General features: G+C 42.8%; 1 protein-coding gene, 1 long non-coding RNA gene and 2 other non-coding genes across 19 annotated transcripts; 1 reads left to right on the forward strand and 3 right to left on the reverse strand.

Annotated features, from left to right (window-relative positions):
* Positions 1-538: 538 nt before the first annotated feature.
* Positions 539-16,372, forward strand: LOC116065310 (fas-binding factor 1 homolog). Of its 16 annotated transcripts, none has more exons than XM_035996704.1 (33): positions 539-885; positions 1,031-1,160; positions 1,363-1,393; positions 1,652-1,699; positions 1,808-1,853; positions 1,928-1,997; positions 2,088-2,138; positions 2,252-2,393; positions 2,518-2,598; positions 2,717-2,770; positions 3,399-3,542; positions 3,648-3,780; positions 4,066-4,220; positions 4,316-4,409; positions 5,158-5,610; positions 5,700-5,765; positions 5,852-5,922; positions 6,556-6,906; positions 7,021-7,061; positions 7,160-7,207; positions 7,291-7,416; positions 7,543-7,643; positions 7,851-8,057; positions 9,910-10,017; positions 10,338-10,477; positions 10,624-10,742; positions 13,034-13,156; positions 13,238-13,414; positions 13,575-13,751; positions 13,831-13,968; positions 14,074-14,173; positions 14,277-14,407; positions 16,219-16,372. In XM_035996704.1, exons 2-33 carry the CDS (start codon positions 1,158-1,160, stop codon positions 16,300-16,302), a joined length of 3,813 nt encoding a protein of 1,270 aa, XP_035852597.1. In that variant the 5' UTR covers positions 539-885; positions 1,031-1,157; the 3' UTR covers positions 16,303-16,372. The 16 variants fall into 16 exon arrangements, with proteins under 16 accessions (XP_035852597.1, XP_035852598.1, XP_035852599.1 ...); XM_035996705.1 differs by having other exon boundaries at positions 539-881; XM_035996706.1 differs by having other exon boundaries at positions 539-846; positions 1,027-1,160.
* On the reverse strand, positions 16,349-17,431 carry LOC116065314. The gene is made up of 4 exons (XR_004108697.2): positions 17,130-17,431; positions 16,898-16,953; positions 16,651-16,709; positions 16,349-16,464 (listed from the first exon to the last, which is right to left on the reverse strand). It is a non-coding gene; the product is annotated as an uncharacterized LOC116065314 (long non-coding RNA).
* LOC116065547 lies at positions 16,559-16,628 on the reverse strand. The gene has a single exon (XR_004108750.1). It is a non-coding gene; the product is annotated as a small nucleolar RNA R38 (small nucleolar RNA).
* LOC116065548 lies at positions 16,783-16,856 on the reverse strand. Its single transcript, XR_004108751.1, has one exon. It is a non-coding gene; the product is annotated as a small nucleolar RNA SNORD49 (small nucleolar RNA).
* Positions 17,432-17,467: the final 36 nt, after the last annotated feature.

The following is a 17,467-nucleotide window of genomic DNA, read 5'->3' on the forward strand; positions in this document are numbered from 1 at the left end:
CTCCTTGTCTGTGCATGTGGCTCTTTAGCCCGTGTCCTGTGGCTCTGACAAAAAAATTCTATATGGAAATGCAGACTATTTTGTTTTCATTTAGGCTATCATTATTGAAGGCCTAAAGTGAATATTACATTCTCCATTTAGGCTTTATAACATTTTAGTCAACTATAAAATGTAAGTCCGGCGCCTTATAGGCTATCCTCTAAATGTTGCCGAACCTCAGTGATCTTAAGTTTCCATAGACTAGCTATTTTACAAATCCTAGTAATATTGAAAGACATGTCCAGAGAAAGCACACTGCATTTACTGAAAATGATCCAGCTGGGGATGAGAGAAAGAGAAATTTGAGAAAGCAGAGCAAATGTAGGCCCTATGTTAAGAAATGTTACGTTAGCTATCAAACAGTCAAAAGCCAAACAGCACCATATTAATGAACGCTCATTTAGACCTATGTAGGCCTAATGTTGATAGGATAATTTAGACTTGAATAGACTAGACTGTGTGTGAGGGGTGCCATGGCTGCCTATTTTCATAGTAAAGGTTGCTGACCCCTGCCTTAAAGGGTACGCTAAAACTACTCCACCCACAATACACTGCGGACTGTAAACAGGAAGCGTGTGTCTCGCGCCGGTTCCATGGTTAGTGGTATGGCTCTGTGGTAGCTACGTTACTGCTGCAGTGTAGTAATCCCTAATTCCTTTTGCTGTGTGTACAGCACAAATCTATAACTTTGTAATGATAAGCATGCGGTTTGTGTTAGAAGACTGAATTAGCGTAGGTTTGCAATATGGCTAACGAACAGCCTTGTCCAAGTAACGTTAACGTTGTGAGGCAGCGGTGTTCCTCCAGGTTCGTTTCACTGTTAACTTAACGTTAACGTTACTGTAAGTAAAATGGACAACTTTAAAATGCTAAACGACTAACAAACACGACTGCATTAAAAGCATGAAACAATACGACGTGTAACCATATTAACTAACGTTAACTACAAGCGTATGTGTGTGTGTTTTTTATTGAACGCTCATCGATGTAGCTAGCTAACGGAGAGGTTACCAATGGAGACAGGAGACGCCTAATCAGATTTTGCTTGTTTAGGTTAGCTAGCTAGCTAGCTAGCTAGCTAGCTACACTCAATTGAACGCTACCAGGAGAGATTCAACATGGTGAGTCAAACTGGTTCCAGTATCAACGTGATCACGATATATGGGTTATGTTTAACTGGATTCTTAAACAAGTTAAATCACTTTGTATGTTTACAATTGATTTGCTCTTTGCAGTAGACCCAGGAGTTAGCTAGCTAGTTACACTAGGTTAATCTAACCCAGCTGTAAAATAACCCATTATATATTTCACTGTCATTTACAGGCAACAAAGTTGAAGAGCAAACCATCCAAAAGTAAGTTCCTCACGTGTTATTTGAATGCTGTACCCCGTAGTTTCACTTACTATATATTGTTATTGTAGCAGATATACAGAAATCAATTCACAACCAAGAACTTTAACATATAGAATAACATATAAACAGTATACAGCCAAAACATAATCAGAGCTGGTGGCAGTATAATCAGAATGGAGCATAAATGTCATGCCAACTTAAAGTGTAATAAGCTGAAGAGTCTCAAGCTTGTGTAAAAACCCTTACGGTTTTCCCAAGGTTCATTCGGAGATGAAGATTTGCTCGACAGCTTATTTGATGATAAAAGTAAGTGAGCAGTTCTAAACCCAACAGTATTATCATTATTTATTATTATTGTATTATTGTGAGAGTTATGTGCATTATAATGTTTTCTCTCAACATTGTACTCACCAGAACTCCCAGTAAGGGGGAAAGCAACTCGCCGTGGACTAGCGAATCGGTAGGTTGGAGGAATCCAAGAGTTAGAATCAATTATAAAAATGAAAGTGAGTTACAATTTTTTTTCTTCTCCAGCACTTCTGCCACGGATAACATCTTCAGTATGCTAGCAGAGGAGGTAAAGAGGGATGGTGGGGACACTGAGGTATGTAGACAGAGATGTTAAAAGATACATGTACGTTCACAGTCTTATATACTATTTAGCACTTTGTTGCTATTTTCTTTTCTGTTCAAGGACTCTGATGTCTCAGCAGCTGATCCCAGTGACATACTGAAAAACATGAAGGTAGGTCATTATAAAGTGGGGAAATGCAGAGACAAAATTCATCTTTGTAGTTGTCTGTACATGGTCTCAAGTCCACTGACAGTGTCTATTGTTTTTTCTGTATCCTTGTCCAGGATATGGATGATATGGATGCTGACCTTTTTGCATCAAAGAAAAAGCCCAGTTCAGCTCCTGCACAAACAAAGCTGTTTGGCAATGAAGGGCCAAAGAAAGACTCGTCCACGTTAGAAAGTAAAGTAAAACCAGAGGGAGCAGGTTATCCAGTGCAGTGTTCTTGCATAAATTATTTTCTTATTATTAGCTACACTTTGTTGCCGGCTTTGAAGTTGGCATTAATAGCAGCAATTAGAGAGAGCCTTGTCTTCCCCTCTTCACTCAGATGAACCCAGCATAGGAGGGAGGAAGCCTAACTCTGCACCTTCGTCTGCAGCACATAAGTACAAGAAGTACAGCTTCTCTGGTGTGTGAGCCTCTCTGTCCCATCCATCTCTAACACTGAGCCCTTATATACAGTAACCCAGCAGTCGCTTACTGATAGTGTTGCCTTGTTTTTTCTCAAAACTACTGCATTCATTTAGACAGTGGTGATGATGATGATGATGAAGGTCTTGGTCAGACACCTTACGATAAAGGTACAATAGTGCACGTATGTGTTTGGCTCTTGTAGTTGAATAATATCAGTGGGTAGTTTCAGTGAGTGTCTGTAGGTAGTTTAAACAGGAGAGGTACACACAATAGTAAGTGACAAATGACATTGGAAATGTTACACAAATCTACAAATCTGAAAGTGAGATAGCTATCCAGTCAATGTTTTTACCATTTAGTGAGTTACAGTTTCTTTGGTACACCTGTTCAATCTCATGCAATCGAATACAACATCCCTCCAATAAATCCTATATTTGTTGAGCTAACTGCCTTGTGTTAAAAAAGGTGTTTCTAATATTTTGTCCACCCCTGTTTACATACATAAGGGGGACAGTATATAAAAAATGCCCCTCAGTGAATGCAATCCAATACAGCACCAAATATAGTATCGTATACATACAGGTGCATACAGGTATACTTAATAAACTGTTAACTCAGTGTATAATCATAGACTATATGCTCATACTTTAAATATATTTGAAACATATGTGTACATTGTCATATGTGATATTTAAAAAAATGTATAAGTCTATACATATTTGATGTCTCTTTATCATTTACTGCTTTACAGTCTGGTGTCCATAAAATGTGTAAAGAATCTTATTTCCGCTGCAGATCTAGACGATCCCTTGGCTGATCTACTTGATGACTTGCTTCCAGATGAAACCAAGCCCGAACCTAAATCTAGCATACAGCAGGCCAAACCTGAAAAATCTGTGCCATCTCCTTTAGCATCTCCTATCCTAAAGACTGAAACATGTGAGCCTTAAAATTATCCAAAATTCTTAGTTTTCAAACTTTAATCAAACAAACAGTCCATTAAGTACTGTTTGTGTTTGTGTGTGTATATTCTTTGTTCATCAGCTAAGGCAGCAAAAAAACGAAGTGATGTTACGTTCGATGACGATAAAGATGACCTCATGGATGCACTCGGATTTGACAGTGATAAAAACAATCCCAAGAAAAAAGAGACTGGGCTTTGGTCCAACAAGGGAAGGTAACCGCTTTGTTCTCGCTCTTACTGCCTCGATCGTATTGTTGTCCTTATTTATAGCGCTTAACGATAAATAATTTCGGCTTTAGTGCTTTGGGATGCCGCTAAAAACAAAGCCAGGCTTTGACGATGTTTTACAAAGCATCATCTTTCAGCTTCAGGCGTATAAATTCTTTTCTAATTTGTTTGCCTTCACTTCTACGTTGTTGTTGCAAAAATGACATCTTGTCTTCTATTGTATCTTAACATGGTCTCTTTCGCCATTCCCTCTGTTGCATGTTATCTCAGGAGTGAGACCCCTCAGAGACCTCGTACTAAACTCGATGAGATTCTGGAGAGTTTGACTTCACCTCGTCTTCTGGAGCGACCGCCGACGGGCGAGAGGAAGGACCAGCCTCAGTCTCAAGAGAAGCAGCAACACGAGAAGACCTTCAGTGTGAAAGGTAATAGAGCACCCTGAACGTCTGCTCTCATAAGTATGAGCAAGTACTGTTTTAAAGGAACATGTTTGAAGACTAATTTTGTTCCTATTTATCAGAACCACTTCTAGAAGATGATCTCACATTTGGCTCCTATCAGCCCACGCTGGGATCCACGCCTGAGGGGCGCCAGTCCCGCAGACCGTCTGTCAGGTGTGTGTGTGTGTGAACAAGGTTAAAGGGCTGTTTGAGGGTTAAGACTTGGTTTTAGGATTAGGGTTAGAAATAGGTTATGTTAGGGTGAGGGTAAGGGTTAAGGTTAGGCATTTAGTTGTGATGGTTAAGGTTAGGGTAAGGGGCTAGGGAATGCATTATGTCAATGACAGGTCCCCACAAAGATAGTAAACAAACGTGTGTGTGTGTGTGTGTGTGTGTGTGTGTGTGTGTGTGTGTGTGTGTGTGTGTGTGTGTGTGTGTGTGTGTGTGTGTGTGTGTGTGTGTGTGTGTGTGAAGTCTAATCATGGTGTGTTTTACGGTTGGCTTTCTTGCCTGTCTTGGTAAACTTAGTTAGTCAAGATGTTCCATTTCCGGGATTGCTCCAGTGCCGCAGGAAATTCCGCCGGATGCATGCAATTTCGTCTATGTCCGCTACCTTCCGCTTTCTTTGGGTTGGAATTTTAAACTCTGGTGGATTTATGAGGACTATGGTTAACTGCTCCTCAGATCTCTGCAGGGTAAATCCAGACCGCTAGCTAGACTATCTGTCCAATCTGAGTTTTCTCTCGCACAACTAAAAACAACTTTTGAACGTACACGTTCCATCAAAACAAGTTCCTTCCCGAGGCTATTTTGCACGTTTTTCTCCCATCCCGGGAATGCTGTGTAGCATGTAGAGGATGGTCTGGCAAAGTGAGACTATGGTAAACTGAACACTACATTGGTTTTTTTTCCTCATCATCAGATTTTCCACAGATGAGGTCAATCCCTCTACCCCAGAGAAGAAACCAAAACCCACCACCCCGACAAGACACCGTAACTCAGCTGACTGGCTAGGCCTCAAGACGAAAGACGACCACGCCTTTTCAGAGAGTGATGCCAAAGAGACTTCAACAGATTCTCCAAAGGCTCCTTCCTCTCCTTTATTAGAGAGAAGACCCTCCCTGACTGGTAGCCATGCCACGTCTGCTGCAAAAATGCCAGCAGACACCCCTGCCTTAACTGAAAATATCACCAAACAAACCAAGCCAGAGATCTCTAAAAGCCAGCAGAAAGAGGAGGAGGAGGATGATGATTGGTTAGCAGGAGCCTTGAGCAGGAAGAAGGCTATGTCAGTGTCAAACTCTGAGGCAAAAACAACCAAGCAGGAAAACTTTTTAGCCCTGGGGGAAGAAATGAATCTGGCGTCGACTGTTAGGTACAACAAAAAAAGAAATACAGTGACACGTACAATGACAGAAGAAGCTTGTTTCTCAGTACTTAATGATAACTTGCTCTTGTTTTCAGTAAACAAGTCACTTCACAAGCTCCCAGGGGCAGAGAGGACACCCTTACATCTGTCAAGGAAACTAGGTAAGATATTTGTTGTGTAAAAACATTAAACACATGAACTGTTTTTTTTGGTACTATTTTTATCCTTCTCCTTTTGTTTTGTGCAGCAGCACTTTTCTTGGTCAGCCCAGCCCCACTGCTCACTCCACTCCTGTCAGAGAGACGAGGACCAAGCAAGGTATTTATCCAAATAACTACTCTTCACTTACATGTATATACTGTGGCAATCCAGGGGACTTGAGGCAAGATTTACAATAGAAGTAGACTCAGGGCCCTATCTTGCACCCGGCGCAGCGCAAAGCCCGACGCAAGTGTCTTTGCTAGTTTAAGGCCGACGCAGTTGTCCTTTGTTCCCAAGTTCCCCCCCCCCCCTCTGTGCTGACTTGACCTGGCTCAGTTAATGCCTTCCCTGATTAGCTGATGGGCTGCAGGTGTGACCAGTGCCATGTGCCTACTGCCTAGTGGCTGCAGCGCTTGAACAGGATGATATCTATCACCTCCCCCAATCTGAATTTAGGCTTTTGGCTGGGCTGTTTCCCCTGGTTTGCCACAATACATATATATACATATATGTAAACATACATGTACACACAAATCTGTACATTTACAGTAGAAGCCTTGCTCTCTTTGAACCCCTTAATTAATTGTTCTCACACATTCTTACAAGGTAAACACATCATACAGCATTTTATGCACTTCCAAGACCCACATCTGTAATATAATCTACTTGTATTACTTACAAGACATCATTCTACCTGGTATCACGTCACGCTCATAATCGTTTACACATTCTGCTCCTCCTCTCGTACAGATTCCATTCCCCCTTGCCCCTTAACTCCAACACAGTCCCCTTCTTTAGTCACAGACTATACAGCCACCACCCAGCCTCACCTCCCCCCCACCTTAACATCCTCCTCAGCAACCGCTCTCCATGCTAAAGTAGACCTCGGACAAACTCTAAATTTGTCTCATCCCTCAGATTGCCCTCCTCAACATACTGGTCTTTTGCCAGTCCATGCTGCTAGCATTAGCCACGCCAAGCCCCAGCCTCAGTCCCAACCTCATCACCTACCATCCAATAATGGATCCGGGGTGCAAAGCGGGCCCAGTCAGCTGCAGTTGCTCAACCCTATCTCTACTATACCGCCTGGCTCAATGTGGTGTAGGTAATTTTGGGGAAATATGAAGTCGTTTTAGATACAGTATTCACTATTTCCTTTATATCTAATGTGAGCAGGTCAATATGATCATTACTCATGGTCGTTTTCTTTTCCAGCCGTTCCACAGCAAAATACATCAACTGCTGTCCAACAACAGGTATGCATGCTTTTTTTTTGTAATAAGGTTGTCATAATTTGGGTGATCATATCATTGTTTTTTTGTTTTTTTAAATCCTTTCCATATCTTCTGAAAAGGTGACACTTTCAGCAGACAGTCTGCAGCAGCTGCTTCTACAACAGCAGGTTAGGAACATCAAAGTCACCACTTCATTCAAAGTGTAGGAACACACTGGTTCGTGTTTGACTTGATTACTCTTCTCCTAAAGATGATGCAGTCTCAGCTGCTGTGTCTCGGAGGTGTTGTGGATGCAGGGGTCCTGCAGAGACTCAAAGAGCAGCAACCTGGAGATTATCCAGTTTTACAGGCTCGCATCATCCAGCTGGAGGGACAGGTACATTAATGCTCTTGTAGTGATGGGAGGGAAACGAATAATAACCTTCCTTGCCGCCCCAAATTCCCTTCCTATGTTACCTCCATTTACATGCACAGCCTGAAACTCCTGTGTGTTATTGTCCAGGTGAAGACATTGCAGCTGGAGCGAGAGCAAAGCCAAATGTTGCTAGAGAGTGTCCAGCAGCGGCATAAACAGGATATGGAACTCATGGAGAACACACACAAGTAGTTTATTCCTCAACCACATACACCCACTCTGTATTTTAGCGTGTGTGCGCACACACACACACACACACACGCACGTAGCGCAAATGTGCATCGCCTGTTTACATGTTTACCATACATTATGCATAATTCTCTGCACTTCAAGCAGCTTATGTGTGTCTGTACGCTTAGAGCAGATGCTGTACGTATATTTCTGTGCACATCCAGGGCTCGTGTGAAGCTGCTCGAGGAATCGGCAGCCCAGAGGGAGACACAGGCGCGGCAGGAGTGTGAAGACCTAATGGAACGTCTGGCCACTGTAACACGATCAGCTGAGCAGGAACGCTCCGAGCTGCAGACCCAGTACCAGCGCAAACTGGCCCTGGCCCAGCAAGACAGAGACCGCGAGGTGGAGCGAATCAGAGACCTGCAGAGGTACACTAGGGAAGCCTTTTCTATAGTAACAGCATGGTTCTATAACAATAGCAAGTACTGTATAAACATAAACAAACTTCAGTCAACATGTGCTGACTGAAGTCATCAAAACATGACAAATGAGTCAAGACAGGATGATAAAAAAAGGTTCCATAGGCACCAAAAGACAGAAACATAGCCATGACTAAAGCTACACTGTGTGCAGAATTATTAGACAAATGAGTATTTGGACCATATCATAATTTTTATGCATTTTTTCCAACTCCAAGCTATATAAACTTGAATGCTTATTGGATTTAAGCATTTCAGGTGATGTGTGTTTGTGTAATGAGGGAGGGTGTGGCCTAAGGTCATCAACACCCTATATCAAGGTGTGCATAATTATTAGGCAGCTTCTTCTCCTCAGGAAAAATGAGCAGAAAAAGAGATTTAACTGACTCCGAAAAGTCAAAAATTGTAAAGAGTCTTTCAGAGGGATGCAGCACTCTTGAAATTGCTAAGATATTCGGGCGTGATCACAGAACTATCAAACATTTTGTAGCAAATACTCAAAAGAGTCGCAAGAAACGTGTTGAGAAAAAAACCCGCAACTGCCAAAGATTTGAGGAGAATCAAACGTGAAGCTACCAGGAACCCATTATCCTCCAGTGCTGTCATATTCCAGAACTGCAACCTACCTGGAGTGCCCAGAAGTAAAAGGTGTTCAGTGCTCAGAGAAATGGCCAAGGTAAGGAAGGCTGAAATCCGACCACCACTGAAGAAACATAAGTTGAAACGTCAAGACTGGGCGAGGAAATATCTGAAGACAGATTTTTCAAAGGTTTTATGGACTGATGAGATGAGAGTGACTCTTGGATGGATGGGCCCGTGGCTGGATCAGTAATGGGCACAGAGCTCCACTGCGACTCAGACAACAGCAAGGTGGAGGTGGGGTGATGGTATGGGCTGGCATTATTAAAGATGAGCTAGTTGGACCTTTTCGGGTTGAAAATTGAGTCAAAACTGATCTCCCAAACCTACTGCCAGTTCTTAGAAGGTACATTCTTCAAGCAGTTGTACAGGAAAAAGTCTGCATCTTTCAAGAAGACCATGTTTTTTATGAAGGACCATGCTCCATCACATGCATCGAAGTACTCCACTGCGTGGCTAGCCAGTAAAGGCCTCAAAGATGACAGAATGACATGGCCCCCTTCCTCACCTGATCTAAACCCTATTGAGAACTTGTGGGCTCTTCTTAAACGGAAGATTTACATTGAAGGAAAACAGTACAGCTCTCTGAACAGTGTATGGGAGGCTGTGGTGGCTGCTGCACAAAAAGTTGATCAACAGATCAAGAAACTGACAGACTCCATGAATGGAAGGCTTATAACTGTTATTGAAAAGAAGGGTGGCTATATTGGTCACTGATTTTTTTTTTTTTTGTTTGTTTTTTTTTCTTTTCAGAAATGTTTAAATTGAGTTGTTTGATTATTCTCACTTTAACAGAGGCAAATAAACAAGTGAGATGGTAACATTTTCATTTTTCATTTAGCTGCCTAATAATTCTGCACACATAGATTTTCTCATTAGAAAGCCAAAATCTCACTTTTACTTCCTTAAATATTCAGGATTGAGGTTTATTAACATTTTGGATTGACTGTGAGCGCTGTAGTTGTTGAATAATAAAATGAATCCTCAAAAATACAACTTGCCTAATAATTCTGTACACAGTGTAGTCTGGAACGTGGAGCGAAATACCTGCTCTGGGTTGTACTCAACTAAATTGTTCGTACAGTATAACTCAGTAAAATAACTCTGCAAGTTCCATATGTTTACCATATATTTTGTGTATTTGTCCTTCTTTGCCGTCAAGGAAATCTGTCTTGGAGATGAAGAAAGACCACGAGGACCAGGTCCAGAGGTTGAAGAAACTAAAGGACGAGGAGATTGATGCAGTTACAAGCGCAACATCTCAGACCAGGTAAGATGTTATCAAAGGAGGACACCCATTCCCATTTTCAATTATACTACTCCTGTAAATACTAGAAGTATGTGCGGTTTGTGTTTTTGTGTGGCAAATACCAGTTTCAGCGTGGATATTTCTATGACACGCAATATGTAGCAAGAGCAAACAACTGTAGAATGGTTTTATTCTATTTTGGAATTTTTCTTTTTTTCTAAGTCTTCTGTATCCAAACTGATTTTCAACACTGACCAACCAATCTTGGCCTGAATTTCAGAGATTTTTGTAATTTGTACTAGTATGTCTGCATTTCTTTTTGTTTTTTTTTGTTTTTCCAGGTCTCTTACAGTGGTGATTGAGCAGATGGAGCAGTTCTCCTCTCGGCTGGGGGACATTTCTTCTCGGGTGGAGAGCACACATGAACACACGGCTCATGGCCTGGAGCAGGGGACACGGCACAGAGACGAGCAGCTTCGAAGTACCTCAGACACACACACACACACACACATATATATACATGTGCACACTATGTACAAATAGGTCAAGACATGTTGTCAAATAGCATACTGTAGTTGGTATCACATTGCAAGTAGGTTAACGTCGTTCTCTAAATGCCCGTTACAGTGATGCAGGACCGTCTGGCCCAGCAGCAGAAAGCCATGGCAGAGGAGAGATCGTACCTCAAGGAAATCATTTCCAGGATGGACACACAGCTCAATGAGCAGCAGAGACAGCTCGAGAAGGTCAGGGCAAAATCGGACTACTTGTAGTGTTACAGTCGGCTAAGCTAACCTGGCTCCTTAAACAACAAAACACCACTGCTAAAGGTTAACTCAGCCGGTAAGACCCCTGTCTCCTTGCCCCTACGTGTCACGTTTAACATGAGGATGAGACTAACTTGCCTGAGTGAGTGTAGGTTTTCCCTAATTCCAAAGGGGTTGTGGGGCTTCGGTATCCCCGGCAGTCGACAGCGAACAGCTTCCTCTTGAGCTGCTCCAGCGTCGTCTCTCTCTGGACACAGCCAGCCCCAGCATTTTCATTTTGCGTTCATTCAGGTTGTTTTAAAAAGGCGTATAGTCTTTGTCCCCGTGTTTTTCTTCAGCGTGACTGTGTTGTAGTATTGGTTCCGCTTGAGGCCCCTCCGCCTCTGCTTCCTCAAACTTCTCCATGGATCTCCGTCTTCATCTCACCATGAATCTCCCACACACGTGCACATCTGGCTTATCAAGCCATGCACGCACACGCCCCTTAATGTCACATGCAAAAGACAATAAACTCAAATGATGAGGTGGGAAAGCCGCCTACACATGATCCGCGGCAAAACTGCGAGATAGGGCAAAGAGGCAAAGCGCAGTGCAGGAACGTTCTGGAATTGGTTGCACCCATGATTGCGGCTTGAAAGGTCAGCGGCAACTAGGTCAAAGTTGAAATAATTTGAACTGAAGTAACTGTCGCATAAGGCCGGCCACACACTGGCTGCGTCACGTGAGCGTGGCGTTTCTGTTGCGTGCATTTTTCTGTCTACACACCAGAAACGTGTCTGATGCGGCGCTGCTGCTGCTAGCCTTGTCTGTACACATGTATGTTTGCCATTGATTTACTGCACTCAAGCAGTAGTATACTTCATGTTAAACATAAATATATACTGATTTGATTCCAGCAAAAACAACATCGGCAGTATTGACGACAAAATAGGCTACAGAATATTTTGTTCTGTGCAATATTTGAAAATCTATAATTTTTTTTTTTTTATTACATTTATATCTGCATTTATGTCAAAACATAGAGACTTTCAAACATCAACATGTCATTTATTAAAATGTATTTGTGTCAAAATGACTGGAAACTTTTGCCTGGAAACGCTTCCAACACGCTTGCGTGTCGCATGAAAAATAGGCGTTGGTTCTACTTCTAGCATGCACTGGTTACCAGTTGCGGCCCACATCCGCTTCAAGACACTAGTTCTTGCATACAGGGCCACGAACGGATCAGCCCCAGCATACATCCAGGACATGGTCAAACCCTATACCCCAACCCGCCCACTTTGTTCTGCATCAGCCAACCTGCTTGCTGCCCCCTCACAGCAAGGGAGAACTAATCACTCAACGAAATCCCGACTGTTCACTGTCCTGGCTCCCAAATGGTGGAACGAGCTCCCCATCGACATCAGGCAGCCGAAAGCCTACACATCTTCCGCCGAAGGCTAAAAACACATCTCTTCCGACTGCACCTCGGATAAAAATAAAAATAAAATTCTTGAACCTGCACTGTCTTTTTGTAGCTTTGCTTATTTAAAGCTAATTTATTTGCACTTACTACTTGTTGTCTGGAGTTTGAACCTTCACAGTTGAAAGCACTTAATTGTAAGTCGCTTTGGATAAAAGCGTCAGCTAAATGACATGTAATGTAATAATAATGCACGCGTTTTCGGCGCCGGAGACGTGCGTGTCACGCAGGCAGTGTGCAAGCTCTAACCTGTTAACATGGGAGCCGAAATAAATAATAAAATAAAAACGGACACGCCACGCAGCTGACACGCTCACGCCACCGGCCTTAGAAAAAAGGCTAAATGGGTTGAGTGCAAAATTGCAAAGAATACAAAGTATATGCAATGGGCAGATGTGAAGTGTAGGATGAAGGTTAGTGCAAGTGTAGTGACTAGGGATGGGGGGGGGTTAAGAGTCAGTGTCAGTGGGGGTCCGGGGCCTTGTTGGTGAGGCTGACTGCAGAGGCGAAAAACAGTTTTTATGGCTTGAGGTTTTGGGAGGGGTTCAAACAGTTTGTGTCTGGTGATCAGCTACAATCTCTCCTGCCCGCCTCAGCATCCTGGAGGCGTGCAGGTCCTAGAGAGACGGCAGATTGCAGCCAATCACCTTCCCAGCAGAGCGGATGATACGCTACACCATGTGTAGGCAACTTTACAGTAGCATTAGTTTTGACCTAGCCACAGGTGCATACAAACAAACAGATGCAATGAAGACTGATGCTTTTCCCCTTAAAGACTGACGATACCTTTTTTTTTTGTATGCTTCAGGACCGCTGGAAGATAACAGCAGAGCAGGCCAAGGCAGAGTCAACCCAAAGAGGCCTCGAGGGAGAGCGACATGCCCTTAGTATACAGATCAACATGGAAAGAGAGGAGCTGGAGAGAGCTAAGGTGAGCCTGTTGAACATCCACATCTATCTTGATTCTATGCGTCTCCCACTTACCTCTCCCGTCTGTCTCTGTTCCCATCAGAGTGCACTACTGGAGGAGCAGAAGTCAGTGATGCAGCATTGTGCAGAGGAGAGGAGGAAGCTGGCAGCTGAGTGGGCCCACTTTCACACCATGGAGAAGCAAAGGCATGAGAGGGCTGAACGGGATATCAATAGTCTCTTGGAGAAGAGAGAGGGCTCCATCATCAGTCTGGCACAGGTGATCCTCTTTTCAGTAAAAAAAAAAAAAATGATGTTGTGACTATGTTAACATCACTAAATATAATGGGATATATTCATAAAGTACATTTTGTTTAGCTTCTTGGGACCCCAAAGGACAAAATAAATAATAGTAGTAATTTTCCTCGTTTCTGTTGTAGGAACAAGCTGACTTAAAGCTTCACACTGCAGAGCTGAAACAAAAGGAGCTGGCTGTGGCACAGGAGAGAGAGACTCTGGAAAGACTGAGAGAAGAACTGGACAGAGAGAAAGAGAGAATAAGCAGCACGGCCTTGAGACTCAAGACACGAGCCCACGAGGTGGAGGCCTTTAGCAAGGTAGGTTGACACCGCACAGACCCCCTACGTGTAGTAAACTATGTCCTATCTTAGTTTTGACTCACTATGCTCTTTGCAGCTTGCGGCAGAGAAGTTTGAGGAAGGAGAAGGAGCGTTGCAGGAGGCAAAACGTGTGGAGGCTGAGCACGAGGCAAGGCTCAGAAATATCCACTCCCAGACAGAGCGCCTAAGGCAGCAGGAACAACGAATCCTTCAGGTGCGTGTGTCAGTTTACTGTAAGACCACTCTGATATTCTTCAGATTGGGCTTCTATTTTACAAAAATAAACTGCGTGCTAGTACCTGAACACTTTTTATTACAGGAGCGAATGCGGTTAAGTCACCTGCAGAAGGACACAGAGAGGCTGCAACTAGACACTCCGATTACCTCTTTAGCACAAATAATTCCACCCACTTTACCAGGTGAGGTCAATTCTGGTAATTGACTTTCATTCAACACGTAGTTACTCATACAAATTAAAAATAAACCCATTTAATTTACAAAGTATATTTTTTTTATCTGTAGATGCAGGTTCAGTGTTGCCAAATCCTGAGCTGTCATCCACCCTGAACATTCCCCCTCCTACTTCATTTGCCAACTCGCAGTCCATGGCTCTACAGGCTAGTCTGGCTCTGTGGAAGTACACTGCAGAAAAGGTAACCAATAGAAACACTTTGCCTAAACCTAAAGTCACATAAGTACTAACAATGTCACATCTCCATTTTGTGTTTAAATAACTTAATTAATAGCACCTTTTCATACAATTAAATGCAGCTCAAAGTGCTTTACAGTGTGGTCTTAAAACAAAGCACAAATTAAAAAACTACATAGAAATGACAACCTACATAAGAGAAAAGCAATGGCATTATGCTAAAAGTAGGAAAAAAGCTAAGAAAGAACCATATTAACTAAATGCCAGCCTGAATAGGTATATCTTCAGCTGAGTTTTTTTAAAAGTCAGAGCTTGCATTCTTTATATAACTGGGCAGGGTGTTCGTCTCAGAGCGTAGAAGCTGAACGTAGATTCTCCACTTGCTTTGTGGGCTACTTTGGGAATAATTAAAATACCAGCATCAGATCTGAGGGCTCTTGTTGGCTTAGGGATTAAAGGTCTAATGTATGAAGGTGCTCTATCATTAAGAGCCAGTGATGCCGGGTAACGCGTTACTCTAATTTGACCACTTTTTTCAGTAACGAGTAATCTAACGCGTTACTATTTCCAAACCAGTAATCAGATTAAAGTTACTTATCCAAGTCACTGTGCGTTACTATTTTTGTCAAATATTGTTTTTGCTTTCTTCTTGCATCTCGGGGAGTGAAGTCACGTATGCGTCGACAGGTCACGTGTACCACGCAGCGCCACAAACGTAAACAACAGAGGGAGGAGAGAGATTTGCGTTTTCTAGCTGGAAATACAGTCACTATTTTGAGTTTGTGTCAGCTAAAGATGGCAATATTAAGGTTCGTTGTACACTCTGCTGGTGGCGACAAAAACACGTCAAATTGGAAGAAACATTTGGAGTCGCAGCACTGCAGTCAAACTTACAGAGCAAGTCCCACCAGGTGGTGCAAAGCAGAAAGAAGAAGCTTCCCCCACCACCCAAACAACAAAAGCTGGACTTCGGTGCAAAACCAGTAAGTGGGGGAGAGTTGAAGTTGGCCGGGCAGTATGTTGTAGAGGAAATGCTGCCCTTAAACACAGTTGACTCGCCATAATAAACAAGATCCCTACTGTCAATGCTGAGCTGCCTCACAGTAAACCGGTTGTCATTTTTATGTTGAGGCTGTGGGGGTGTTATCAGCAGCTGCTGAATGTAACTAATAAAGTAACTTGTACTCTAACTTAGTTACTTTTAAATCAAGTAATCTATAAAGTAACTAAGTTACTTTTTCAAAGTAACTGTGGCAACACTGTTAAAAGCCTAGTTAAAAGAACCTGAATTCTAAAAGATGTGTAGCCAGCTGAAAGTTTTGGTGAAGTCTTGCAGCAGTTCTGAATTTTAGTCGATCTAGATTGCTGTGACGAACCTTTAAAAAAAAAAAGCTACTAGTGTAACTATCTTGGTATGAGTGTCATTGCATTAGTCATCCAGGAGCTGTGTTTTGCAATGATCCAATACTACGTGACATCTGATTTGACTCGAAACCACTGCAAACAGTTAACTGCTCATGAGATGTATATCTTGACTTCAGATGCGATGCCTTAAATAATTCCAATGAACACAATTGTTACTGTAGTTTTTATTTGTCAACATGAAATTAACTCATCAACACCTTAACTTCCCTGAGCAGTGTTCCCAGCCCCGTGTGGAGATCTCTCCACCTAGTCCTGGGTCTTCTCAGGCCTCCACATTTTAAAAACAGGCCAACTACGACACGTGAATCACCCACAATGATGCATTTAGCCTACTACAATAAGGGATAATTATTCTGGTTACCTTCTGTTAATATTACTTTCTCTACACAGGACCGTGAATACCTCCGAGATGAGCAGATCTTTTTAGAGAATTTGAAGAAGAAATCTTACAGATCGCCCTTCAACACAGATTGAACTAGTAATATTTGTTACTTTGTGTGCCATCAGGTTATAATTTTTTATACCTCTTATTAAACATGTTTCATAACAAATGTGTTTTTTTAATGCAAACAATATACTGCGACAGACTTCTGAATCAATCCCAAACTGGTGTGTCCGCTTACTCATCGATTTCATCTGCAAGTCAAAACAAAAAGAAATTAGAACATTTACACTAATGTAATACAAACTACTATAGTCAGCTACAGCTATACTGGTCCTGTATCTGCAGTCAAGCCTCAGGTTACCATGAGTCCACACTTAAGTTCAGACAGGGATAACTTTTATCATCACTGGCTTGACTTTAACAATCAGCAGTCTTACCTGTAAAACTTCTCAGCACCCATATGTCTTCATGGTCTTGCTTTGCAGATTGTTAAAACCTGTAGGAAGAAAGTTTACATCTGATCAAGTGTTCAGATTATGCACGCCAAAGGCAAAATGTTTGACAATATTTCTCAGAACAGCTATTGCAATCGTCAGTTATCGCATAAGACGGCACTTCCTATGCAGCAGTTTTCATCACTGAAACAGTGGCAACGTGGATCACAAGAAGCAGCGACTTACCCACCTTTTCACCAGGCCTCATTTTCCATCAACGTCAAGTGAGACAGAGCAACCACGTTCCTGTAACAAGACCTTTCATTAGTGATAGTTCCATCAGCAGTATGAGACTTCCACACATCAGTCTGCAGCTAGTCAGATACCATTGGTTTCCACACTTTTTTCAGACAGGGATAACAAACTCATCATATACACTGCAGAAAATCAGGAATGATTATCACCACTTAAGTCAGTTTTACCTTTCATTACGGTGAAAGAAGTTGCACGTCCCCAGGCCCAGGTTCTGCCGCCCCTTGTCCGGTCCTTCGAGGCCCCTGGCCTTCACGGCCACCCGTGTGGCAGCTCACCCGAGCCCAGTGGTTCATCCCACGAGTGGTGAGCTCATAGGATGGAGGCACGTCGCTTGTTGTGCTGTGCCCGGCGGGCTCCGTTGTCAAACCCGGCCACCGGGAGTTCGCCGACGAGCATTCCCCTCTGGGCCTTGCTCCAGACGGGAGCCTTTTTGGGGCTGGGTAGCTCTCCCTGATGAGGATACGATGAAGCACTTAGCCTCTTTTGGCAAAAAGAATGAGCCGAA

The sequence above is a fragment of the Sander lucioperca genome, chromosome 21 (assembly GCF_008315115.2).
Source record: "Sander lucioperca isolate FBNREF2018 chromosome 21, SLUC_FBN_1.2, whole genome shotgun sequence".
NCBI lineage: Eukaryota > Metazoa > Chordata > Actinopteri > Perciformes > Percidae > Sander > Sander lucioperca.